Source organism: Aythya fuligula, chromosome 5, assembly GCF_009819795.1.
Source record: "Aythya fuligula isolate bAytFul2 chromosome 5, bAytFul2.pri, whole genome shotgun sequence".
NCBI classification, from domain to species: Eukaryota; Metazoa; Chordata; class Aves; order Anseriformes; family Anatidae; genus Aythya; species Aythya fuligula.
The window spans coordinates 18,448,541-18,471,436 of NC_045563.1; the positions used below are offsets into that span (position 1 = coordinate 18,448,541).

General features: G+C 37.8%; 1 protein-coding gene across 2 annotated transcripts in view; it reads right to left on the minus strand.

Annotated features, from left to right (window-relative positions):
• SPATA7 (spermatogenesis associated 7) overlaps positions 1–22,353 on the minus strand; it is a 45,850-nt gene extending 23,497 nt beyond the window's left edge. Inside the window, exons 1-4 of one of the 2 annotated variants that reach the window (XM_032189415.1) lie at positions 22,298–22,353; positions 10,981–11,061; positions 9,904–9,996; positions 8,301–8,345 (exon numbers count right to left, since the gene is read on the minus strand). In XM_032189415.1, the coding sequence (XP_032045306.1) occupies positions 8,301–8,345; positions 9,904–9,996; positions 10,981–11,061; positions 22,298–22,343 (265 nt within the window). In that variant the 5' untranslated portion in view covers positions 22,344–22,353. Of the gene's footprint in view, positions 1–8,300; positions 8,349–9,903; positions 9,997–10,980; positions 11,062–22,297 lie in introns of both variants that reach the window. The other variant, XM_032189414.1, reaches the window with a different exon arrangement.
• Positions 22,354–22,896: the final 543 nt, after the last annotated feature.

A 22,896-nucleotide genomic window follows, 5' to 3' on the forward strand; every position in this document is an offset into this window, starting at 1 on the left:
GCAGTCAGCAAGCAACAAAGACAAGGGTATAGACACAAAAAAAGCATGCTGCTAATTTACTCTTACTTCACACATCGTTTCCTCAAGCAGGGACTGGAGAATCCAGTCTTTCTGTTTGGCTTCAGCCAGACAGAAAATGGCATCCTAAAAATGGCCTGAACCTTTGAAGCACTAATTGCAAATAACATTACAACTGATGGGAGCTGAAGATCCTCAGGGCAGCCATATACAATCGCTTGTCCTGCAGCTGTGCATTTACTTCTGGGCATTCTCACAGAAAGAATGAGAAGAGCATTCAGCAAGAAACATGCAGTTTTGAAAGGGAGATTTATCTCTTAATTGAAAAGATTCCACTCTGTTCCAGATATCTGCTGCTTCAAATTAACTAAAGATAAAGCTTCTTTAGTTTTCAGTGAGGTATTGAGTACCTGTTAACAAATTCAGTTGATGTTTTCTTCCTACTAGTCCACCACAGTATGCCAAGGGCACTCTTGTCAAATTTTGATTTAGTCATTTGTTAACTGAAATTTGTTATTACGTACTTAATAGTTTCACTGCAAATATAATTTACTGTACATTGGCACCAGAAAGGTGTAATATTTGTAAATATGGAAAAAGTTCAAGACAGTAAGTATCTTGTAACAAATAAAAGAAAAATGGAGTGTTTTCATCTATTTAAAAAGGATAAACTAAATAAAAAAAAATACAGTTGCTAGATCCAAATAATGTCTCTTTTTTAGCCTTAGTATAGACTTTGAGAGTAACGTATCTCATTAACTGTTCTGCTCAAAGCCACAACAAAAATTTACAGCCAAGCAACAGTGTATTACATCATAAACAAAGCAGTAATTTTTGTATATCAGATATATTCAGTCTGTGAAACTAAGTAAATTCCCTAATTTATTCCACCCACTCCATGAATCTGTTCTCTTAAATCTGTTCTCTTAAATCTGTTAGCAATGAGAGGAAGCATAAGAAAACCCATAAATTTTAAGAGGTTAAACTGTAGCATTCTCCATAGAGAGCTAAATACAAACCACTGATCAGTCTCTCACAGAAGTAACACTTTTGCGGGGGCAAAATACCCTTTTCACAAAGTTTACACCCCAATTCTGAGGCGGAGATTGTGTTGTTACATTTCTTTGTTAGAATACTCCCTCTACAGGCTCGATTCTTTTTTCCTTAAGACTAGACTGCAGCAGTGTTATTAAGACACACTTCGAATTATAAAACCATGTCATAAACCTGGCAGAAAACAAAATAATCATACCTATCACACTCCTAAGCAGCTTGCAAGCTCTGTGCTAAAGGACAGTATGGTTCAGAATGACAGTGGTTGTCCTTTGTTCTGAATCTCTGATCTCTAAATTTATCATATGCCACATTACAGCACACTTGGCAGATTTAACCTTCAAGCCATTTCATTATTGATGTAAATAAGCCATGGCACACAACGAAATATGTTAGATTTAAATCGAGTTCAGCTTGTAGAACAACGTAACTAAAAAGAATTACCCAGCACTGTGCATTTCTCTAATGTGTTTTTATATTAATTATTTTTACATTAACACACTTCTGGTTAATATTTTCCCTTATGAATTTTCCCTGATTACCAGTGCAAATTTGCATCAACCTCAGTTCTGCTGAGCTTGAAGTGACCGTAATTAAAATGTACAGCATAGCAGTAGGTGGTATTACTACTGCAAGCAAGCTCTTCCTTCCGTAAGAGCTCTTCCTTCCGTAACAGCTTTCACTATCAGCTCCTAGCTCAGCACAAATCTCCAGTGCACTATGATTTAAGCAGCTGGGGTGAGCTCTCATCAAATTCAAATTGCACTTTGCTATTGGTATGATGTTCTAATTTCTCATAAGTATGCTTTTAAATTTTTTAAACACAGAGTTTAGTTTTCATAACTGTAAGACATGATTCTGCAGTACTTCATATCCAAGATCAGTAACAATGTTTTGTCAAATAAAGGAGAAATCACGATGAGGAAAGGTGGCAAAGGATTTATTAAGGGCTTAATACCCCCAGCCTTGCTTGTATCAAATGGAATGTTACCCAGAGAAGTAATGTTTGTATCAGGGCATCTACTTAAGAAAAGTGATACTGCTTAGCAAAGCTACCAATGGCAGAATTTGGCCATTGCTAAAGATTGGAAGTAAAGCCTAACAGTGAGACGTGAATCCTTCAAAGGAATTTCAGGAGAGGCTAGAAGCACAGCATTGTCCCAAATCCATCCACCTCTGATCCATATGGGGTCCTCATATGGCATCTCATAGACGTTTCTGCCAGCAGTATGAATAATACAGCAGACTGCGCACAGCCTACTACACTGAAATTGTGAAACTGCTGCACCAACACTGAAGCCTGAAGCCAACTTCTGAGCCTGCTAAGGTAAACCTCCATTCATGTACTCTAGAGAGAGGTCCAACTTGCTTCCACATGGGCTTGGGCAATAGATTTGTCTCAGAATACCAATGGTGCAGCCCCCAAAAAACATTTTAGACATATTGTACCAAGCTAATGTGGTGCATAGGTGCAAATCATAATTTTATTCTAGCTTTCTGGCATGCCATGACTATTTGTGTTCCTCTTTAATAGCAGAAAAAAGTCTAACAACAACAAGCCCTCCATCTCTCCTCACCTCCTAACAACAGATAGGTGTTCAAGCCAGGTAAATTCTGTTAAAAATCAGGAACACATTTTCAAAAATAATGATGATGATTAATGACTGAAACAACTACAAAAGGAAATGATATTTTACCTATTTATTGGCTTTTACAGGTCAAGTCTGCAGGCCTCTCTTGTTTGTGTGCTTTATTAACTATATTCATTATGGTTGCTGAGTTCAATATTAGCACAGCTGGATAAAGTTTTTAGTTTGCTTAACTCATGATGTCAGACCAATGTCATGTCATTTTGCAACCACAAACTATGAGAAAAGTGTATTTTTGATGTAATGACTATACATCTTAAAATGAATTAGCACTCATTAAAAAAAAATCAGTAGAAGAAACAAAAGTAAACAACTAAATAACTTTTGTAAAAATAAATTAAAAGTATTACAGTTGAAAGTATAAATTGCTAAATACTTATACATGGTGGGTTTTCCTGCTCCCCTCAGAATTTAGACTTGATAAATATGCTAAGATACCTTCCTAAAGACACATATGAACTCTGAAAACTTAAGTGTTAGAATTGTTTCATTTTAAAGGACTTATTTTAGTTGCTTGTAACTTTCATTTTCAGAAATGTGTTCATAAGGACAAAACTTAACAGAAAAGTGAGAATTTTAGTGAAAGCTTTCTGTAAAACAGTAACAGGATACTGAGCTTTCCATAGATGCAGGCTTTCTATAACATAAACAGTAGACAAAGATGATGCAAAATATGTATGTGATCACATGAAAATTTAAAGTTTAATATAGAATTATATAAGAATATACATTTCTTGATCTTTCTACTTGAACATAATCCCTGACCCCCCAAAAAGTAAAACAACAACCAACATTACTGATCTGACAGAACTGTTTTCTCACCCCCTGCTCCCTGCAAGTAGTCAGGTTCTGTCAGTGCTAAAATAGGTTTCTGGTGGGTACCTTCTCAGAATACTTTTCCTTTTTTTTTTTTTTTTTTCCTTCAGTATCAAAGAGACCTGCATTCCAAAGCACACTAATCACTGGGTTCAGGCTGTACTATCAATATGCTCTGTGGAAAAACCTCTAAACATATGGGTTGAAAAGTTAGTACTGTTAGAAACCAGGCATGTGTAGCAGCAGCTGTCTTACTTGGCACAGCTTTTGTCAAGTTTTCTGGCACAAATTCCACAACCACAGACTTCTAATGGCCACCGGTATCAATCAACATGCTTGGACTAATTCTGAACATAGAAGTTTCACATTTCAAGAAGTTTCACATTTTAACAACTATTTTAAGTCAGCAAGGCTGATCTAATACACAGGAACATGTTCACTGCTAGCCCAGTGGCATGGCAGCTTGCCTACTTTGCTGCCAGCTAAGATACCAGGAAAAGAACAGTGGAAACTAAATCCACTTTAAGGACAGAACACATTCAGTTGTCCAGGGAGCATGCCAACTACAGTATCATGTTTAGTTCTTAAACACTAATGACTGATTCATGGCAACAACCCCAAAGGGAAATACTCACCTGCTATTTTAGCTGTACATGAAGCAGATATTTAGGGTATGTTTTTTAACACTATCTTCAGGAATTTTGTTTTGTAACTCTATGTTATTAATAAATCTCAGGGTTTCAAACTGAAAATTTAACCCCCTTTACAAATCTGGTTTTTGAACATGAAAAGCAGCAATATGCTTCGCTCGAGGAAATGACAGGCACAGAACTACTGAAAGAAGAAAGCTCTAAACTCCTTGACCTCAGCGACACCGTAGAAATTCCTTGACATTCAGTCATACTGATGTTGCACCTGTGCCTTTAAACATTGTGTTTCCCACCTCTAGCAAGATAAAAGAAACTGGTTTGAAAATATTCCAAAAATTCTTTTTACTACTTTATTTCTGAGCACATTTTCAATGTTCTTACTGCCTGAGCTACTAGCTGTCATCTACACATATTCTGTTTTACAAAAGACAAATAAATAAAACTTTTTGGTGGATTACCTGACACAAATGATATCTAGCATTGAGCTTAGTATTTGAATATGTAATACTTCGTTGAACTATTATTGCAGTATTGAAGTCTATAGTTCTTTGTAAATAACACTTAGAACAGTAGGAAAAAAAACACTACAACTACTCTATTTTTAGGTTTGAAACTAATTTAAATAATTTTCAGTTTCATTCTGAGCACCTAAGCATTCTAAGAGTGTGTAAGTGCAGGGTAGACACTGGACAAGGGAGATCTGAGTATCTTAACCTTAAATACCTTGAAGGCTATGAGAACAGTAATAAAGAAGTTGAAAGTACATGTGCCCCACAGAATTATCCCTTTGCTAAGTCCACACAAATTTAAACCTGTGTGGTAGTTTCTTATCTGTTTATAAAATGATCACAGTCAGGTGACAAAACATTTAAAAAGCAGGTCAGAAAAAATGTCCATTACATTCACATATTTAAGACATTAATCCTCAAACATCTTTATTAGGAAGGGATAATCTTGAGTATCTCGTACAAATGCATCCTGTACTTCAGGTTGAGACAGTTTTGCATTGACCATTATGAAGCAACAATTTCATCTATGGCACCTGAAAACCTTATATTCCACCATCTAAAATTTGCTTTTTAAAACTGGAATTCCCAGGATAAACGGTTTCCAGTAAATTCAGTTCTAAACCTGACTGTCCAAACTGGACATCATGAAAAAGTCTTTTTGCTAAGTAAATAAGTTACTAGGGTTGCAGATTTCCATCTCTGGAGGTTTTGAAGACTTGGCTGACTGATCACCTGTTAACCAAAGTCCCATTTTGAACAGGTTGGTCAATAAGGACTAAATGAGCCCCTCAGGTCCCTTACAACCAGCATATCTTTGATTCTATGAAAGCAGGTATAGGACAGAAGTTAAACCTCTGAAACATTAGGAGAGATTACAATGCATACTGGTTGAGTATAGAGAGTAAATCTAAGAACCTGTGTTCATCTCTATCTGGTGAAAGATCTTCTTTTGAAATGCTAACAAAACCAGCAAGGAAGCTATACAACTTTTAGTCTTGTGTCCGGCAAGTGGTAAGAGCTCTAAACTCCAGTGAAATCAGATGGTAAAATACTCTCTTCCTCTCACAGGAAAGAAAAAAAATCTCCTTGAACAAGACAAATAAGTGGTTATAGGATTTTATCCAGAGTACTTAAGAAGAAAATGTAATTGGGAACCTTTTTCAGCATTGTATAGTAAAAATACTGACTAAATGAATATTCTGATTAAAAGATACTGTATACTTAAGTTTTCTTTATTACGTTGCTTTCTGTCTTTCACTTGCCACTCTCATTTTTATTAGAGAACACAAAGCACCTCACAAATAAAACCTGAAAACTAGGGTAGAGATGTAACATTGTCTTTAGAAGCCAGTCTCAGGTGAAAATACAGTATTTATTGATTTGTTAAACAGATTATAAAAAATGGCAAATTCATTGTCACCTTCTAATTGCACAACTCCTGTCGATGAGAAACATCAAGCAAACAAAACGTATGTTAGAAGAACTAAGCTAAATTTAAGGATAAAAAGCTGTAACCACACTGGATACTCAGATCAAGGAGATGGAGAAATTTATTCCAAATGAATCCTGTGTTACTGACTAGGATCCCAATACCTGAACTATGATTCTCAGCTTCACTTTATGGTCTAGCTCTACTTCAGGAGAATACAGAAAATTTCAACTCATTAACAATTAGCACTCTCAAGTCTTAGGATAGAACAACAGTAGGAAACTTGAAATATTGAGGGTCTTTTTTTTTTCCCTAGCTTTAAGTTGTTTTCATTTGTAAAAAGGAGACTACTAGCACTGAGTTGGTTATATACATGTTCTAACAAGATAAAAAAAAGCAGCAGCTTTTTCCAGTCCAGCTTGAAAATAGGTGAAAGAGCAATTTAGCGAGATTTAGTGTACAAATTTAATCAAAGAGATGGGTTAAAGCAAGAGCAGATACAAAGGTGAAATGTTTCTGTCACACTCTGTATAGGAGATTAATGTCTGTCTGTGATTAGGCCAGAGTTACATAGTCAGACACTGGTTTGAGTAAGATGAACTGAAAGAGAAACAGATTGCACAAAGACCTGCTATCTGAAATGAAAAATTCCTCACTACAGAGCACACCTGCTAGTGTCATGACAATTATCTGTGAGGGCCAAGGCAGCGTAGATGTCTTTCAAAATGAACATATTATTCAGGGAAACTCATTCTCGTGTGAAACACGCAAGCTCTGAGCTCAGGAGAATTTTATCTGTAAAAACAGAAAACTAAAATGAATGGGCATTTGCTGGTGTTTGGAAAGACCTGAAAACATATGGGAAAATAATTGTTCATTAGAGATTCTAGGAAAGATTCCAGCAGGTGGAGAAAGAAAAAAAAAAAAACAAACTACAGGAGGCTTTTATTACACAAATATGTAGGTGTACATTTTCTTCTTATATCAACTTTGTGTTTTCATGCTTGTTTCAAAGCAAATCTTGTACAGCCAAATTACAGAAAGGAAGATTTTTTTCAGATGCGTCTGTAGAACAGGTGATCTGAAAATCCAAACCTCCATCTGCAGACTACAGAAATCTTTGCAATACTGTTCCTAATTGTGCTATACCTTTTGAAAGCAAAAGACATGTCTGCATAAAGTATCTTTGATCCTGGTGCACCTTGTTGCCTTAATTCACTCACAATCCATTATGCACAAGCTCTGAAAAAAACTGTAACAAAATGCTGACGTCTTTCTGTGTAATGGATGAGTGATTTCCTGCATCAACTCTAGTTACTCTAATCATTTTACAATACAGTATCACTCCTGTTTGACTGGATATGAGACTAACCACAAAGCATTCTGTACTCAGAAGATTTATCTAAATGAATGCCTTAAGTATTTCCAGTATCTCAGCAGTTCTAACTGAACATTGAATTCGAGATAAAGAACTTTCTGTAACTGAATTAAAGACATCAAATAACAGAAATATGTTTGTTGTTTTAACAAACAGCTGCTATTTATCCCCTTTGATTAATAATTCATTTAGTATTCCTTAAGTCAATGATGTGAAAGTATTTTTCTTCAGCTACCATTATAAAGAAAGGCTACAGTACTGACACCTCTAAACAGTGTTAAGAAATGAGACAACTCCCAGGAGAAGTAACTGCAGGTTAATCCAGGCTGTGGGGCTGTGCATTTATGACTGGCTATGCTTTCTGTGAAATGAAACAGTAAGTTTCAGTCCTGCTTCCCAGGTGCCCACATTCCTAAAATTTGTCTTAACCTTGCACTAGTTAAGCTCTCTTCTTGACAGTTCAAGCTCACATCGTATCACAAGAAAATAGAGAGAATAATGCTTAAAATTCTCATTTTCTGTTCCTTTCACCATGTTGATGAAAAAGATTCTAAGCAAAATTAATTGTGATCCTAAGCACAATTAATCACTGACAAACTAGGTCCATCTCACTAGCATTACATTCACTGCAGATTCTTACAAATAGCTGAAGCAGGATAAGAAAAGCTGAGAAGCAAGCAGACACACATATGCTTGATTAAGGGTCATAATTTGTTGTTACTCTTCTATTTCTCTGGCTTTTTTGTTGAATCAGTTTTACAGAACCTTTTGCAGAATTAATGCATTGCAGATACTTACGTTTGATGCTGGTCAGCCTACTTCTGGGTGCTGAACAGTCTACAGCTGCTGAAAACAAGGAAAAATAGATGTGAGCAGTTGAGTGTTTACTTAATATTTGTCATGGCTAGAAAAAAATGCATTAATAAAACAACAAAACACACACTAATTAATTAGAACACAGACTTTTTCTCCCCACTACTTTAAAATGTTAGTTGCTGTGTATTTAAAGTTACTGTGTATTTAAATTGAAATTGATACAGTCAGATAATTTTAGAGATAACAATGTTGAACAAAATACATATTTGAAGGAAGAATCATCATTTAAATGAAGGTTCTTTACAAAATGTTTCTGTACATTTTGTGCTGACTGCATTTAACTGCAAACATACTGAGTATGTTACATGGTAGAGAAATGACAGTACTTTTGTTCTGAGCATGGACTTTGGCAGAATCGAAAGCCTCAATGTACTTCTCTTTAAAGCAAATTTAAGAAAGGGAGGGATGATGAGGAAAACCAATATAACCACCTCCAAAACACTATTTCTGAAAATAACTAGAAAGAGAGCATATAATGCTTTGGGAGGCATTTAAAAATCATTTATCTCATAATCCAGACCCTGCAACCTTCTAAGCATTTAATTTAGATACTCAGGACACCCTGCCAAGCCTTAGCATTTATACCTCTAGGACTGAAATCCCCAAGAGAAGTTTATGCAATGAAAAGTGAAAATAGGCTGTGTACTGTAAACAATATTAACAGCTATCTACAGACTTTTGTTAGGCCTGTGCATGATATTAACTTGAACAGTAATTCTTACTTCTTATATGACCTTAAAAAAATACCAACTTCAGCTATAACTGTTTACAGCTGTAGCACTGACAATGGGGTATTGTCATTTTAGAAGGGAATAACCACACATTTCTATATCTGAAAAAAAAAAATTGATTGGGATCTCATCCTAATTAAGAAACATACAAACATATGCTAGTTCAACAGGGTCCTAAGTTCCAGTTTTCACATTTGCCTTTTGACAAATATACGCACCTTCTAACATTAAAATATATGCAAAAATTCATATGCATTTTTAGCGCTCAATAACATAGATTAGTAACGTGATTTTCTCATTTGCAAACATGAAGCAATTTTCTAAGTCCTTAAAACTCATTAATGCCACTGAGTTTAATATGAACAAAATATAAACAACATTTCTGAAAATTAAAATAATGGCACAGTGGTCTGGGTTTAACTGAAAATGTTCTGGAATCATTCCTTAAATAAATTCTGTGTATTTGCTCCATGTTTTTTATCTCACCATATTATTTCACAGCAGCTCTACAGCAGAATGAAAACAATACAGCACAAAGTACCCTAAAATTAAAGTCATAATTTTGGTAGCACTTGAAGCAAAACGTTTTCATACAAAACTTTCAAACCCAATAATACAAAAGTCTTAAGTAACAGCTGTATCTCCTTGCTGACATTGGTCCAAGCATGAAACAGGAAGGAAATTAGGCTTCTAACAATCCAATTCACTCCCTCTTGGTATGTGCCTATTCTGAAAAAAAAAAAATAAAATAGCTAAACCTAGTACAAAGTTCATTCCTATATGAACATTTTTACCTTTGGCTGAAAGGATTCTGTTATAATGAAACATCATGTGATCTCTGATCAGGTACTGGTTAGTAAGACTTCGTGTGGAATCAATACAGAAAGCTGTAAGATCAAAACATATTTGAACATTATAAAGGCACAATATTAAAATTTTAAATAGCTATTAACTGCAATTCAAATCTAAAATTCACTATTTCCAAATAATAGCTGTACAGATGTCAGTCACTAATAGAAAAATGAAAGCCAAAAGAACCTGAAAATGGTTTTGCTCTTAACATTTATCCTGCCAGCAGTGAATATAACAAGTACTAAAATAACACTCTGCTTTCATGAGACCCAGTTCCAACATCATGCCTCTGAAACATTTTCATGTGTGCAAAAATGCACGATTTCAAACCTGTGGCACCGGTTTAAATCTAGCTTTGTTTCTGGGACACATAGCTTCTGCCTTGTGCAATCTCACTATCTAACTCCAAGGAAACCACAAACTTAGAATTAACGTGCTTCTTTGCTCAATGGAAATGATTTTTCTTTTTATTTCAGCTACTATCACATGGTATCATTTTATCTACTTGTTATTTATTTATTTATTTTTAATCCCCACTGAACCATTACATTAGCTCAAAAAATAGTTATGGACGTAGCTGAAGTTGGACTATGAAAATGTCAGCATGGAAACTTCTTGTTTCTCCATTCTATATTCTTCTGAAAGAAGTGTCGGAGGTGGCACTAAGGCACAGAGCCATATACTTGCCTATTTCAACTACTGACTGTAGAGGAATAGCTTTAACTTCAAGGGTTTCTTAAAGCAGAAACTCATATATTCCAGTTAATATAGATAAAACATCTCTTTCCACATATATATAGATACCTTGCTAACAGCTGTTAGCTAGCATAACAGACAAAGCAAAACTCACTCCCCAAAACTATTTTCAGTAATGCATACTAAATGAAAGTACTATTAAACTTCACCAATATAGAACAATGCAAAGATTTTTATTATATAAATATTTTAATAATGAAAACAATTAATTCACATAGAAGGAACCATGCCAACTTTCTAGTGAAAGCAAGTGCGTTACTCACCATTACTCTTAGTGCTTAACTGTCCTTTAAATGGACTTGCTGGACCACATCTGGGAATGACCACAGCTGGGTATTCATCCACTTTAACGAAATGTCAAACAGAACAGAGAAAATACATATTTTGAAAGACAAGATAAAGCAAATAATAATAATAATATATAAATATATGTTTCTTCAAAGAACTCTTCAATGATTGTAGTGTACATTTTTCATAGAGGAAAAGTGCTATTTAATGTTATACTACTACTAAAACATAACAGTTTAGTTAAGCAACTAAATCTAAATGTAACAGATGATGGTAGTACTTTTATTGGTTCAGGGGCTTAAACAGCAGAAGAGATCACTAGATTAATCTGAACTTTACGATGCTCATTAAACTGCACAGAGACATGGTCAAATTATTGTACCTATGCTAAACTCCAATTTATTTTAAAGGTTTACTGATGGAATTTTATCATGACATCAAATGACTAATGTGAAAAATATTCTGTGTGTAGGGAATGATTGTGGTTAGAACCATACTAAGGAGTTTAATAGATTGAAAGAAATAAATTATGCTTGTTTGAGAAATCATCCTACCAGTGAGAACACACAATCTTAAAAAACTATTGTTAATTTAAGAATAATTTCACTTGCCATTTGATCTTCTGTAAGTTTGCAGAGTTGTAACTCTGCAGACTAGTGCAGAAGCTGACTAAACCCAAACATTCCGTTGTTCTGAGAAATGAAAGATGTGAGCTAAAAGTCCTATCTCCTTCCTGGAAAAAAAGCATGGTACTGTTAGGCTCACAACTACTGTCTGTGATGTGACCTTTGATTTACCAATCCACAGCCAATTTTATTAAGAATCTACAGCATTACTGGAACAAATTTTAACAGGGGGTATATTATTATTTCAAATACTAGCGCACACAAAGCATTCCTTTAAGGTGTTCAAAGCCATGCTCAAAATATCAAGCAAAACAAGATTTCTTTAAGAGAATAAATATACCACACATGCATAAAACCAACTGTAGAACTGTACAAGCAACTCCAATGAATACATTACTATGATGATGATCTTTCCCTTCCCTTCCCTTCCTACTTCTCCTCTGTTGATTTGGTAGGCCACAGCCGCCACGTCCGCACATGCTGGGAAGGGGAGGCACCACGGCGCTCCGCTCGCTGGCCACCTTCAGCCTCCCACTGCTGGAGGCAAAGCCCCGAGTGCCCTTCCTCACATGAAGCAGCAGCTTGCACCCACCCAAAAAGTGTGGGGGATCTCTTCACTGCGGCCTCCAGCTGGCTCAGCAAAGGCACACTCTTACAAACTGACCAGTGCAACTAACACCAAAGGACAGAGCCATGCTTACACCACATGCGCCTGAAAAAACCCTTAATTCCACTTCTCCAGGTGTTTTACTTTTTGCATGTCCAACATCCGTCTCCCCTCCAAATTTCCTACCATTATATAATAACTATTGTGGTACTGTTACACCTGCAGATGTGACTACTACGTTCTGCAGCTCTATACCTTAAGGGCAACAGCATGTTGCACGTGATGGTTAACATGGTGCCAGACTGTTAGCAGAGATTGTGTCAAAATAAATGGTTTCTTTAACAGTGACTTATTTACATAACGTTTACTTACAGTATGTTTATATAATAATGTTTTATTTATTTATATAATTCCCTCAAAGGCCTAGGACTAGGATTTGTTTGGAAAGCAACAAAAAGTACCTTGAGAAAATAAACAAAGTGAAAATGCTTAGCGTATGTAGAAATTTGCAGAGTATTTTACTGGGACTGTGTTGTGAAATAACGCTAAGTCTGGATCGATACGCTCGATCCCCACTCTTACGAGGCACAACAAATATCAAGGCATTTTTGAATTAGCCTGAGGACTTTGCACTTAGAAAAAACTGCCTTTATACAGCAGGGGCTTCTAAGGCTTTGCATGGTAGGGGCCGTGTCTGCAAGAATTATTCCCCCATCTCTCATAGCTGGGAGGGTGCCAGACCAGCAATAGTGAGGGGATCAGAAAGGAAAAGCACTACCATAGGTTTTTTCAGCCCTACCCTGCAACTGTTTTTTCTTTATGACCTTTTCTTTAAAGCCAAAGGACAACATTCCTGCTCTTCTCTGTCCCTTACAATGGCTCTTTTTAAATGCCCCTTGTGGCACAATTCCTTCTCATCCCCATTTGTAATTTGAACATGCATAAGGACAACCAATACTATTTTTTAAAAAAAGTAATAAAATCCCAAACATACATCAAGAATTTATTAGATTTAGAATGATTGCCTCTGTAATGATTGCAAACCTTTGTCACTAATGGCTTGCTTCCTTGTTTTAGTATTGTATTTCTCTACCATAATACTACTGAAATGGTACATAGTGCAGCTGGAAAACCATCCTGAAAATCATGATGTCTGAAGTTACAACACCCTCATTTCTAAAGAACGTAAGTCTTTGGGATGACTAATGTTAACTAAACTGTTAAAATATAACATTTTAATATATAAAAATTTATCCTAATGATAAAAAAATAAATAAATGTGTAAACCAGAAATAAGCCAATACTCTACATTATAGTGGACATCAAAGAATATGAAGGTTTTCATTCACAGATGCTCAAAGTAACCTAAATTTTCCATATTTCAGAGCTCATATTTCAGAATCATAATTCTAGAAGGAGACCTAATACTATTGGATAAACAGTTATAAAAGCAACTCCAACTAATTTTTATGTGAAATAAACATGGAGGGGTAAGCAGGGGCATCTGAAAAAAGTGCAGAGACATTCTTATAACTACAGTTGATTGTCTCCAGGTAAGCTAAATGCCTTGGCCCTCAGCTGAAGATCATCGGAGGGGCTCAGAAAGCTGTTGCCTGTATTGTCTTCAGCTGGAGGTCTCTCTCTTCAGCACTACAAGAAAAATCAGGCGATTCTGAAACGTTCACTTGCTTTGCATCACCAGCAGATGGCACACGGATAAACCGTATTGAAAGAACTATTGCATCTGCTCTTTTTGCCCTTTGCAATTAATCTGTATCAGACTTGGGGGGAAAGCATATAAAACAAAAATTCTCTCCTCCCCCACCATTCTCCATCATTACTTCATAGGCAAGAAAAGCTCTTGGAAAGGGTCAGAAGGGAGAAATATTCTACAGATTCCTCCACGTTTTTTGATTATGGATGCTTGGGAAGAGCAGAGATCACTCCCAAATCCCCAGTTTGCAGAAGCCCCAAAGCCAGAGGAAACAAGCCACCACTGCTAAAGAGGTCCTTTTAAAGGTATCTCTGAAACCCACTAAGAACTAGCTGGGCACTGACCCATTTATTGCAGGTCCTGGAGTAAAAGTGTCCCTGAAAGGCACAGCTCACGGCCCTGCTAGCACCTGGACACGCTGACAGCCATTAGCACCAGTAACAACGGATGTTTTCTTCCAGTTTAGAACCCTGCCTTACTGGGCAACAGCTGACGCTGAACAACTTTTGAAAATATCCAGCTGGATTCTGGGTCCTCTCGCAAACCTGGCAAACCGTATATTTTATTAAAGCTTCAAATAGAACAGACAAATCTTGCACTTTAAAACATTTCCATAAACAGCAGAATTTGTGAAAAAGGCTTCCTGTAGTCCCTGCATGGTATCCTGTGGGCCTTGTTCCACACTCTGTCCCTTGTGCCGCTGAGATATTTCTGTAACCTTTGCATCAGTGTGGGCTTTGGAGGCTCCCTTCTCTGTGAACCACCTGTTTCCACAAAACTGGTACTCAACTTATCACAAAGGCCACAAAGATAACAATTTCGCTGAAATAATGCTTAGTGCTATTGGAAAAAGGAGTGAAGATTACTACGTAAGCCTTTGTTTTCTTAGGGCCGAGGCTGTTTCATGTAGATATTTCATCAAATTTATCATTTCTACATTATATCCCACTGACATGATACACCCTAAGTCTGCAGTCTGAAACTCAAAACACCTTTTTATATATTCTCATTGAAAATGTAAGTTGCTAATGGCAGAGGAGAAACTGGAGGACTTGGTACATGGGGGAGACCTGCTTTATTTTACTGTTTGTTTGAAACAGTACAAGTGAGATAGAAGGCGTCAGCATTCAAATGTTTCACTGATATATTTTCAGGCTGCCTGCTGACTTGAGCAGGTATTTGTTTAGATTCAATTTGTGTTTTCAATGTTATTTGCACAATTGCAACAACTAAACCTAAACCGAAGGCTTAAAGAAGAGAATTTTGAAGGAGAAGGTGGGATTTTCAGCAAATTGCATAGTTACCAAATATAAACCTGATAAAATAACAGCAAAACATTATAATGAGGACCTGGACCGAGAACAGAGTGAAAGCAGTATGCATTTTGTCTACTTCACCTCCTTTTCTTCCAAACCTATTTGTGCATGTGAGATTTTTTTCAGTGAAAACTCTTCTACTGCTTTTGAGGGAATTTATTTCTAAAATAATAACTTCTGTGGGAAGTGTCTGCAGCAGGCTTAGCAGAACTGAACCCAGTACTTGCAGTAAGTACTACAGCAGCTTTTGCAATAATAGTTTCCTGACTGAAATGCACATTTTCTACTTCTTAAAATAATAATAATAATAAAATTTCCAGTCACAAAGTGGGAATCTACATAAATAGATTTCCAGAACTGGAATGGAAACTCTTTAAGATCATTTCCAGTTCAAGAAATTATTTTCTGAGATTTATTCCTGAGAAACTGAGAAGTATAATGGACTTGTGCCTTCAATATACCACGCATCTAAACATACATTTCCTCATAGGTTTAACTGAGGAAATATAACACCAGAGTTCTTATGCTGCGTGTTTGCCTAAGTACTGAGAGAAAAAAAAATAGTAAAAAATTGTTGTTTTTTGTTTGGTTCCTTAGTATTATTAGGACCTTATTATAAAGTCCTAATTAATTCCTTGTTAGTGCTTCTATTTGCTTTTCTTGTAGGCTTTCCCTGCAAGTGTGGTACTATACAATGAAGGGAAAAAACCAAAACAAAACAAAACAACAAAACACAGTTTTGTGAATATTTTTTTTCCAGCTGGTATCTAAGATAAGTAATAATTACATTATTCTAAAGAGACTGATGATATATATTGTCCAAATTATATTTTCATTTAATATGCATTCTATCTTTATTTATAATTTTACAGTCCTAAAAAGGATGGAAAGTGGTGGTTTCTGTTACTTTGTTGCCTAATTGTTAGTAGATAGGCAGAATTCATGGAAGTTATGTTTCTACAAAGCCATTTCAGATTTGGAACATTAATTTGTACTGGAGAGAAGCCCAGGCTTTCATTATAACGCTCTCATAGGAAGGAGTTTAAACACGACTATTAGACTTGCTATATTTATACTTCAGATACCGCAAATCAAAAACACTGGAAAACTTCAATCAGGCTACCCTTGTAACCAAGCCTTGTTATTTCAAAGATAAAGCATAAAAAATACAGGTACTTAAGGTGAGATACCGGGTTCAAGGACCTAAACGCAGCACTACAAGCCACAAAACCTCCACTCAGCTGCGTGGATTCGTGTGAGCACTGCATTTTCCTAAGAGCTCCTTATAGCTCTCAGCTGAGGCTCAAACAGCCCCTAGCCCTTGGTGGATTTAGAAGTCCGGTCTCCCCTGCTGTCCCAAAGGAACTTGCCAAGCACTAGGCCATGGCCACCAACCCTTTCATGAGATGGATTTTTCCAGGGCCCCAGCATCCCGGCATTCCCAGCTGAGAGTGGCCTCTCAGCTGGAGCTGCAGGAGTGCCTCTGTGGTATTAAAATCGGTAGATTAAAATTGCAGCGTTTTTATGACATGCAGGGATTTATCTCCCACAGGCCAGTGAAGACATTCAACCCAAACAGACAAATGCTCTGCAAGTACTCCAGCTGCTACACTGATTTCCAAAGGGTTTGTGCTGCCTCTTCCATCACCAGCTCCTTTTCTCTTCCTTCCCAACCCTTGATGCTCTCAATCAAGAGCAGGGAGACATCTCTGTCCAAGGGGGTAATTCGGGAGCTCCAATCAGAGGGGTTTGTGTTGGGAATTTAACAGAAGTCAAGGATGCTCTATTGCCCTTTCTCTGACTAGTCTGGAGATCTTTTCAGTGTGATTCCTGCTACAAATTCACTTCTGACTCTGTAGACACTTACAGTACACTGCAGCAATAACACTGTACACGCGCAGAGGAGTGAACAGAAGTGTGAACTCCTAAATAAGTTAGGAGTAATGATAAAACCTCCTTCAACTGTCTAATCTAACGCTTCTGAAAAGGTCACATTTAAAGGAATGACATTAGGACTTGAAAAATAGGTTCCTCTCTTTTTGGTACTATGAGGATTTCTAAATCAAAGTATCAATTTTCTCTTTTTGCTAAGGAAATTGTTGTGCATGCAAATAAACCACAAATATACAGAGCAAACACTGCTGTATATATGTTAAGAGATTAACCTTGTTAGGAAAATCCACACTGGATTTAAATTTATTTAAATAAGAAAGTTCTATTTTTCTTTAATATTAGAATAATGATATGCTATTAGAATTATATTATTTAGAAAAAAAAAATAAAAAGGCCTGATTTCCTATCAGTGTGGCTTATATCTTCCCCTGTAAACCCCGTTCAATTTCCTTTATTTATTTTCCTTACCTGCAGTCATTTCCCCGTCACCCTATCATCCTCTACATACTTAGCTGTGGCTGTTGAAGTGCTGTCCATGTTATAATTTGTCAGCTAGTTTATCTCTGTTTATGTCTGATTACATATGTTACAGTTGGTCGCCTAGTTTAACTTACCGAGTTGCTTATCCTTGGCTGACTAGTTGCTCATCTGGGAATTGCCACAGAACAGAATGCCTTTCTCTAAAAATATATGTTAATGTGTTGTTGTGTTTTTTTTTTGCTCTCTTTTTCCTCCCCCCCCTCTCCCCGCTCCACCACTGCGGTTCATACCACTGTGTCTCCTACTCCTTACTCACAGCCGGGTGAAACTGGCTAACAGATTCAGGACTGGAAAGAGGAAAAGGCTGGCAGACAGCAGGGACCCACCCACAGACTCCTTTTTCAGGAAAACAGCTAAAAACATGGCAAGCCTCTGCTGCTTTTCTGCAGTATCTATGCAGTCACGAGAGGTAACTTCACACACAGCTTGAGATTGAGCAGGTTACTGAATATACCGATAGGGTTCCATTTTATTGGAAAAAAAATTACACGGGGCAGAACTGAGAACTTCATAATGACATTTGTATTTTTGTGTGCATGTTCATGAAAGCTAAACAGAAGCCTCTTAAACCCATTTCTGGTTTCAGTAACAGAAAAACTCCCATCAATTTTGAGAGTACAAAGTCTTAGACGTGAAGCTGCCTTCAACAGAACTTTAAGATTTATTAAGATTTGAGGGAATACCAACCAGAGGAGAAAATATAGTCATTATCTTCTAAATTTTCGGAACCAAAACGTGATGAATGAAGTCCCAAGAAGCTACAACAGCCAGATTTTGAAATTTTGAAAGTCCCAAATGTTCCATTTGAATTTTGCATGGGATCGTTTGCATGAGAGGCAAAATATTATGAAAGTAATACAATGAATCATTCCCTGACATGCGCACTACACATAATCTTCTAAGCCATTAATTAGATAGTAAGTGTATAAATAGTGCCTATGCTGGATTACACAAAAGCTCTTCCTTAAATCTGCTCTTAATATGCAAGAGTTAGGTCTCTCAGTCCTTTATGACTAATAATGTTTTCATTTATGCAGAATACAACTACTATTCAACCAAAGTTATATTTAAGTTTCAAGAACTCTGACTAGTTTAAGAAATCTAGTGAAATAGCAGTGTACAGTAGACTTAAAATAGGCCAATCGAGCATTAGTTATTTGATGAAGTAATTCTTGAAAAATGTTACAATTTCCCTAACTATAGGCTTCATTTGACCAATAAATGAAGTTTTGGATGAAAGTTGCTCCTCTATTTTTACTCCCAAAGCACAAACAAATGGCTGCGTCTGTCAGCAGCACATTTTGTGATAAAAACTGCAGGCAAAAGCAAATTCCATTAAATTAATCCCACCAGAATTTGCTTGGGTCTGACTTGAAAAGTTACTAATGAGAAAAATTCACTGGATAGTTGCACTTGTGCAAGATGTCACGGAGTAATCCAGGAGCATACACTACTGTGTATTGTACAGATGTCCCTGTGGTCATGGCACCATGACTCAGGTGAGCAGAGCACCAGCTCACGGGCACAGCTTTGCCCAGAACTCTCAGGCGTGAGCAAGGAGAGCTGCACAAAACTCAGGCCTGCTTAATGAACTTGCACTGGCTTCTACTGCTTCAAGAAACTCAACATTATATAGTCCCACGAACCTGCATTTTGAAGGTGTTTCAAGACTTAGTGCCAAACCAACCAGCAGACATCATCTATATATACACACAAAGAAAGACGCACACACACTATACTATTTAGTTTGTATTGTACAGATTGAAAAGATCTCTTCTGTTACTTTAATTTGTGCCTACATAGAATCCTCCCCATGTTTCCATCAGCATTACATTTTCCACCTTCTCATATTTCTAACTGAAAGGACACAGCCAGCCCCATGCAGAATGCAGATCAGGGAAACCTTGATCCACTGCTGCAGAGGATGTTGCAGAGCACAGTCTGGACCAAACAGCACGTAGGTTTAATGATTTGAATCCTGTTTATTTCAGCACATATTTCTTTTGAAGCATGCAAGAAATCTGCAATGAAATGGGACTGATCAGGTACTTAAATTCTAGTGCAATTTAAATTATTTGCTGAATGAAGGTGGGATTAGTCAATATGGGACTAAAAGTCACTTGGTAGACTGTTTGACCAAGAGTCAAATTAAGGATACATTTAAGTGATTTGCTGAGCAGAGATTTTAGTTTGGAAAAAAGTTAAGGACAGTGATTAACATTACCCAGTTTCTGTTAAGATATATGGTTATGGTTCAAATTTAATTTCCAAATGTTCTTCCTTCTTTGAATAAATATTATTTTTCTACTTTGCTAGTCAAAGGCAACTTCAGCTTCTGAATAATCAAAATAGCATTACCAAAATAATGCTTGACTAAGAATTTGTTTGCTGGAATAGCAAAGAAAGGAATACAGAGGGGAAAACAAAATGAAAGAAAACAAACCAAAAACAGCAAAAACAAAATGAAAGAAAACAAACCAAAAACAGAAGGCACAGGTATGTTACGAGCATTCAGATTAGCACAAGGATTTTCTGAAATGCAGGAAAAATCTAAATCAAATGGTGGTGTCTGTAAATATATGAAGCATTTTTACAGTGTTTTGGAATCTTTGAAGCCAGCACAAACTGCCTAAACATACCAGTAGCCCCCATACAGCAATGATGATGACTTTCCCAGCGCCATAACGTAAAAGTGACAGAAATGTGCATAACTGATTAACAATAAGCAATGATTTCATTGCTGTTCAGATATGTGCCAATCACTGGTTGTGGGAGTTAAACAGCCTGATGCAGAAGACTGGATTAGAAAAACAATGCTTGTTTAGAATTAGAGTATTCAGATTATTTGAGGTCATACTACAAATCTGTGACTACATTTACGAACTCCTAAAATTACTACAGTAAATAACTTGGAGGTTTATACCGAGAGTAAGGGAAACAGGGTTAATTCTTCAATATTTTATGGAGAAAAATCTTAAACTTATTTGAACTTTTACCAGATCTACATGCAAATCTTAAGTAGTACAGTTAATAATGATTTTTTATTTTTGTTGATAAACTTATAATATTTTTGTTTTTCTCTAGCAGCCTCACTAGATAATCCCCAATATAAAACAAGTACAAAACTTTGGTTCTTCCTTTACAAAGACAAACCCAGGCGTGAGCAAGAAACTCTGCAAGAAGTACAACAGTACAAGAAATAAGATATCCCACCTATTCTGTACTAATTCTGGACAGACATTGCATGGACACAACTATCTCACATGTTATTCACAAATATGATGCATGCCACCTCTTTCATAAACTGTGTAAGCAATTCAATGGCTTTCCTGCCAATTTTGCACAGGCCCACATATTTCTAGGTTAACACATTAAGGAATTAACACCTCTGCCTGTGCTTATCCCTGCTGTCTGTATGGATGTGTGGCTGTGAAACTAGACATCAAGCTGTCCACTTGCCAAATACTTTGTGCAACTTTCTATGCACACAAGCAATAGATTCCCATTTAAACCAATAAACGTTATTTCCTATTTTGAACTAATCTAAATTATTTCTTGTTTGCTTGCTGCAACCTGAATGAAATTTAGATCTTTTATCCTATTTAATGTGATTTTATGGTTTATAGACAATCAGCATCCTTTCTGATTGTCCATAAAAATGTTTTGAGAAACAAGAATATGAAGGACTATGAATCCAAGTCAAAGAAAGGATAGATTTGTAATAAATTGCTTTCACACTGTGTAAAAAAACATCTACTGTGGGGACTGAAATAGCACTTTATATATATGTATATATATGGACATACAAGATCCTAGTTTGCACCCAGGAGTTCCTAGTTCTATGTAGTATTAGACCTCGTGTTAAAAGTCTGTTATCAGACATCTTTTGGAGCAACATCTGTCACTAACTCAAGACCTGATCTGCCACCACAAAGACGCAATCTGAAAGCAGTGTTCTCTCTCTAGATCTGGCCTTATGCAGCAGCTGTGTATGCTTTTGACATTACTGCACAGCGCTGAGTAATTCCGCCCATAGTTTTATACCGTTCGTGCCATCGAGCTCCCATCTAAAAATATTTCAGGTATTTTCCAAGAGCTTGTACAGATATATTCTCACGTTTATGTCCGTTGTATCGTGTATGGTGAATGCCCCTATGACTATTCCCAGGAAGAGCCAAGCCGGTCAGTCTGGGGAAGGAATTACTTTCTACCAGCTTCCAAGCCTTTATCTCTCCGCTACGTTTGTTCCAACACCCCACCAGGCCACAACCCTCGGACCCACACCCGAAAGCCACCTCAGGGGTACCGCGCACACAGAACCCGCAGAAAAACAGCGTTTGGGCTTCAGACCCGCACCAACTCAGAGGAGGGACACGCTGGCCCCCCAGGGTGCCGAAATACAGCGCCCTTCACGGAGCCCCCCTGAAGCCGCCCACGGCTTCAATATGCCCGCGGCAGCCACCGGAGCGGAGCCCTCCGGCGGCAGGGCAAACCCCGACTCCCCGCAGCCCCGGGGCAGGCCGCGGCCCCCCGGATCGGGCAGGCCCCGCCCGCCGCCCGTTCCCTCGCCCCCCGCCCCGCCGCCGAGCCCCGCACCTCGGCTCCGCCTGCTGCCGCCGCCGCTCTCCATCCCGACGCCCATGGCCGCGGCCGGGCCCAGCCCCCGGCCCGATGGCGGCGGCCGCGGCTCTGCCCCCGCGGCGGGCGGGCGGGCGGGGCGGGGGTTGCCGTTGCCATGGCCACGGCAGGGGCGCGGCGCCCAGCCCGCGGCCTCCGGGGGCCGCGCAGCACCGGCATTGCGTGGGGCGGGCCCCGGGGCGGGGGACGCTCACCCGGCATGGGCTGCGGCCCGGTCCGGCCCCGCCGTGTGGGTGTACGGCAGTGCCCTAGCTCTGGATAAAGGGGAGTGCCCGAGCGCCAGAAGCCTCTTGGAGCAATACGCTGCTGTCTAGCGGAAGTTTTGCCACCTCAGTGAAAGGTGTGCGGGTTGTTTTGTGTGCAGCTTGACTGGAAGTCAAAGAATATTCTCTGTCATCGAGCGACTTAAGCCAAGCTACTCAAAATCACTCATATTTTAGAGGACAGAATGGCAAATACAGAGCCTACAGCATTTCTAGTGTGGTGCACGGAATTTCAAAATAAACAGCAACTTTCAGAAAGCAGCATTCGATCCTACCGCTGATGAAAGTATCAAT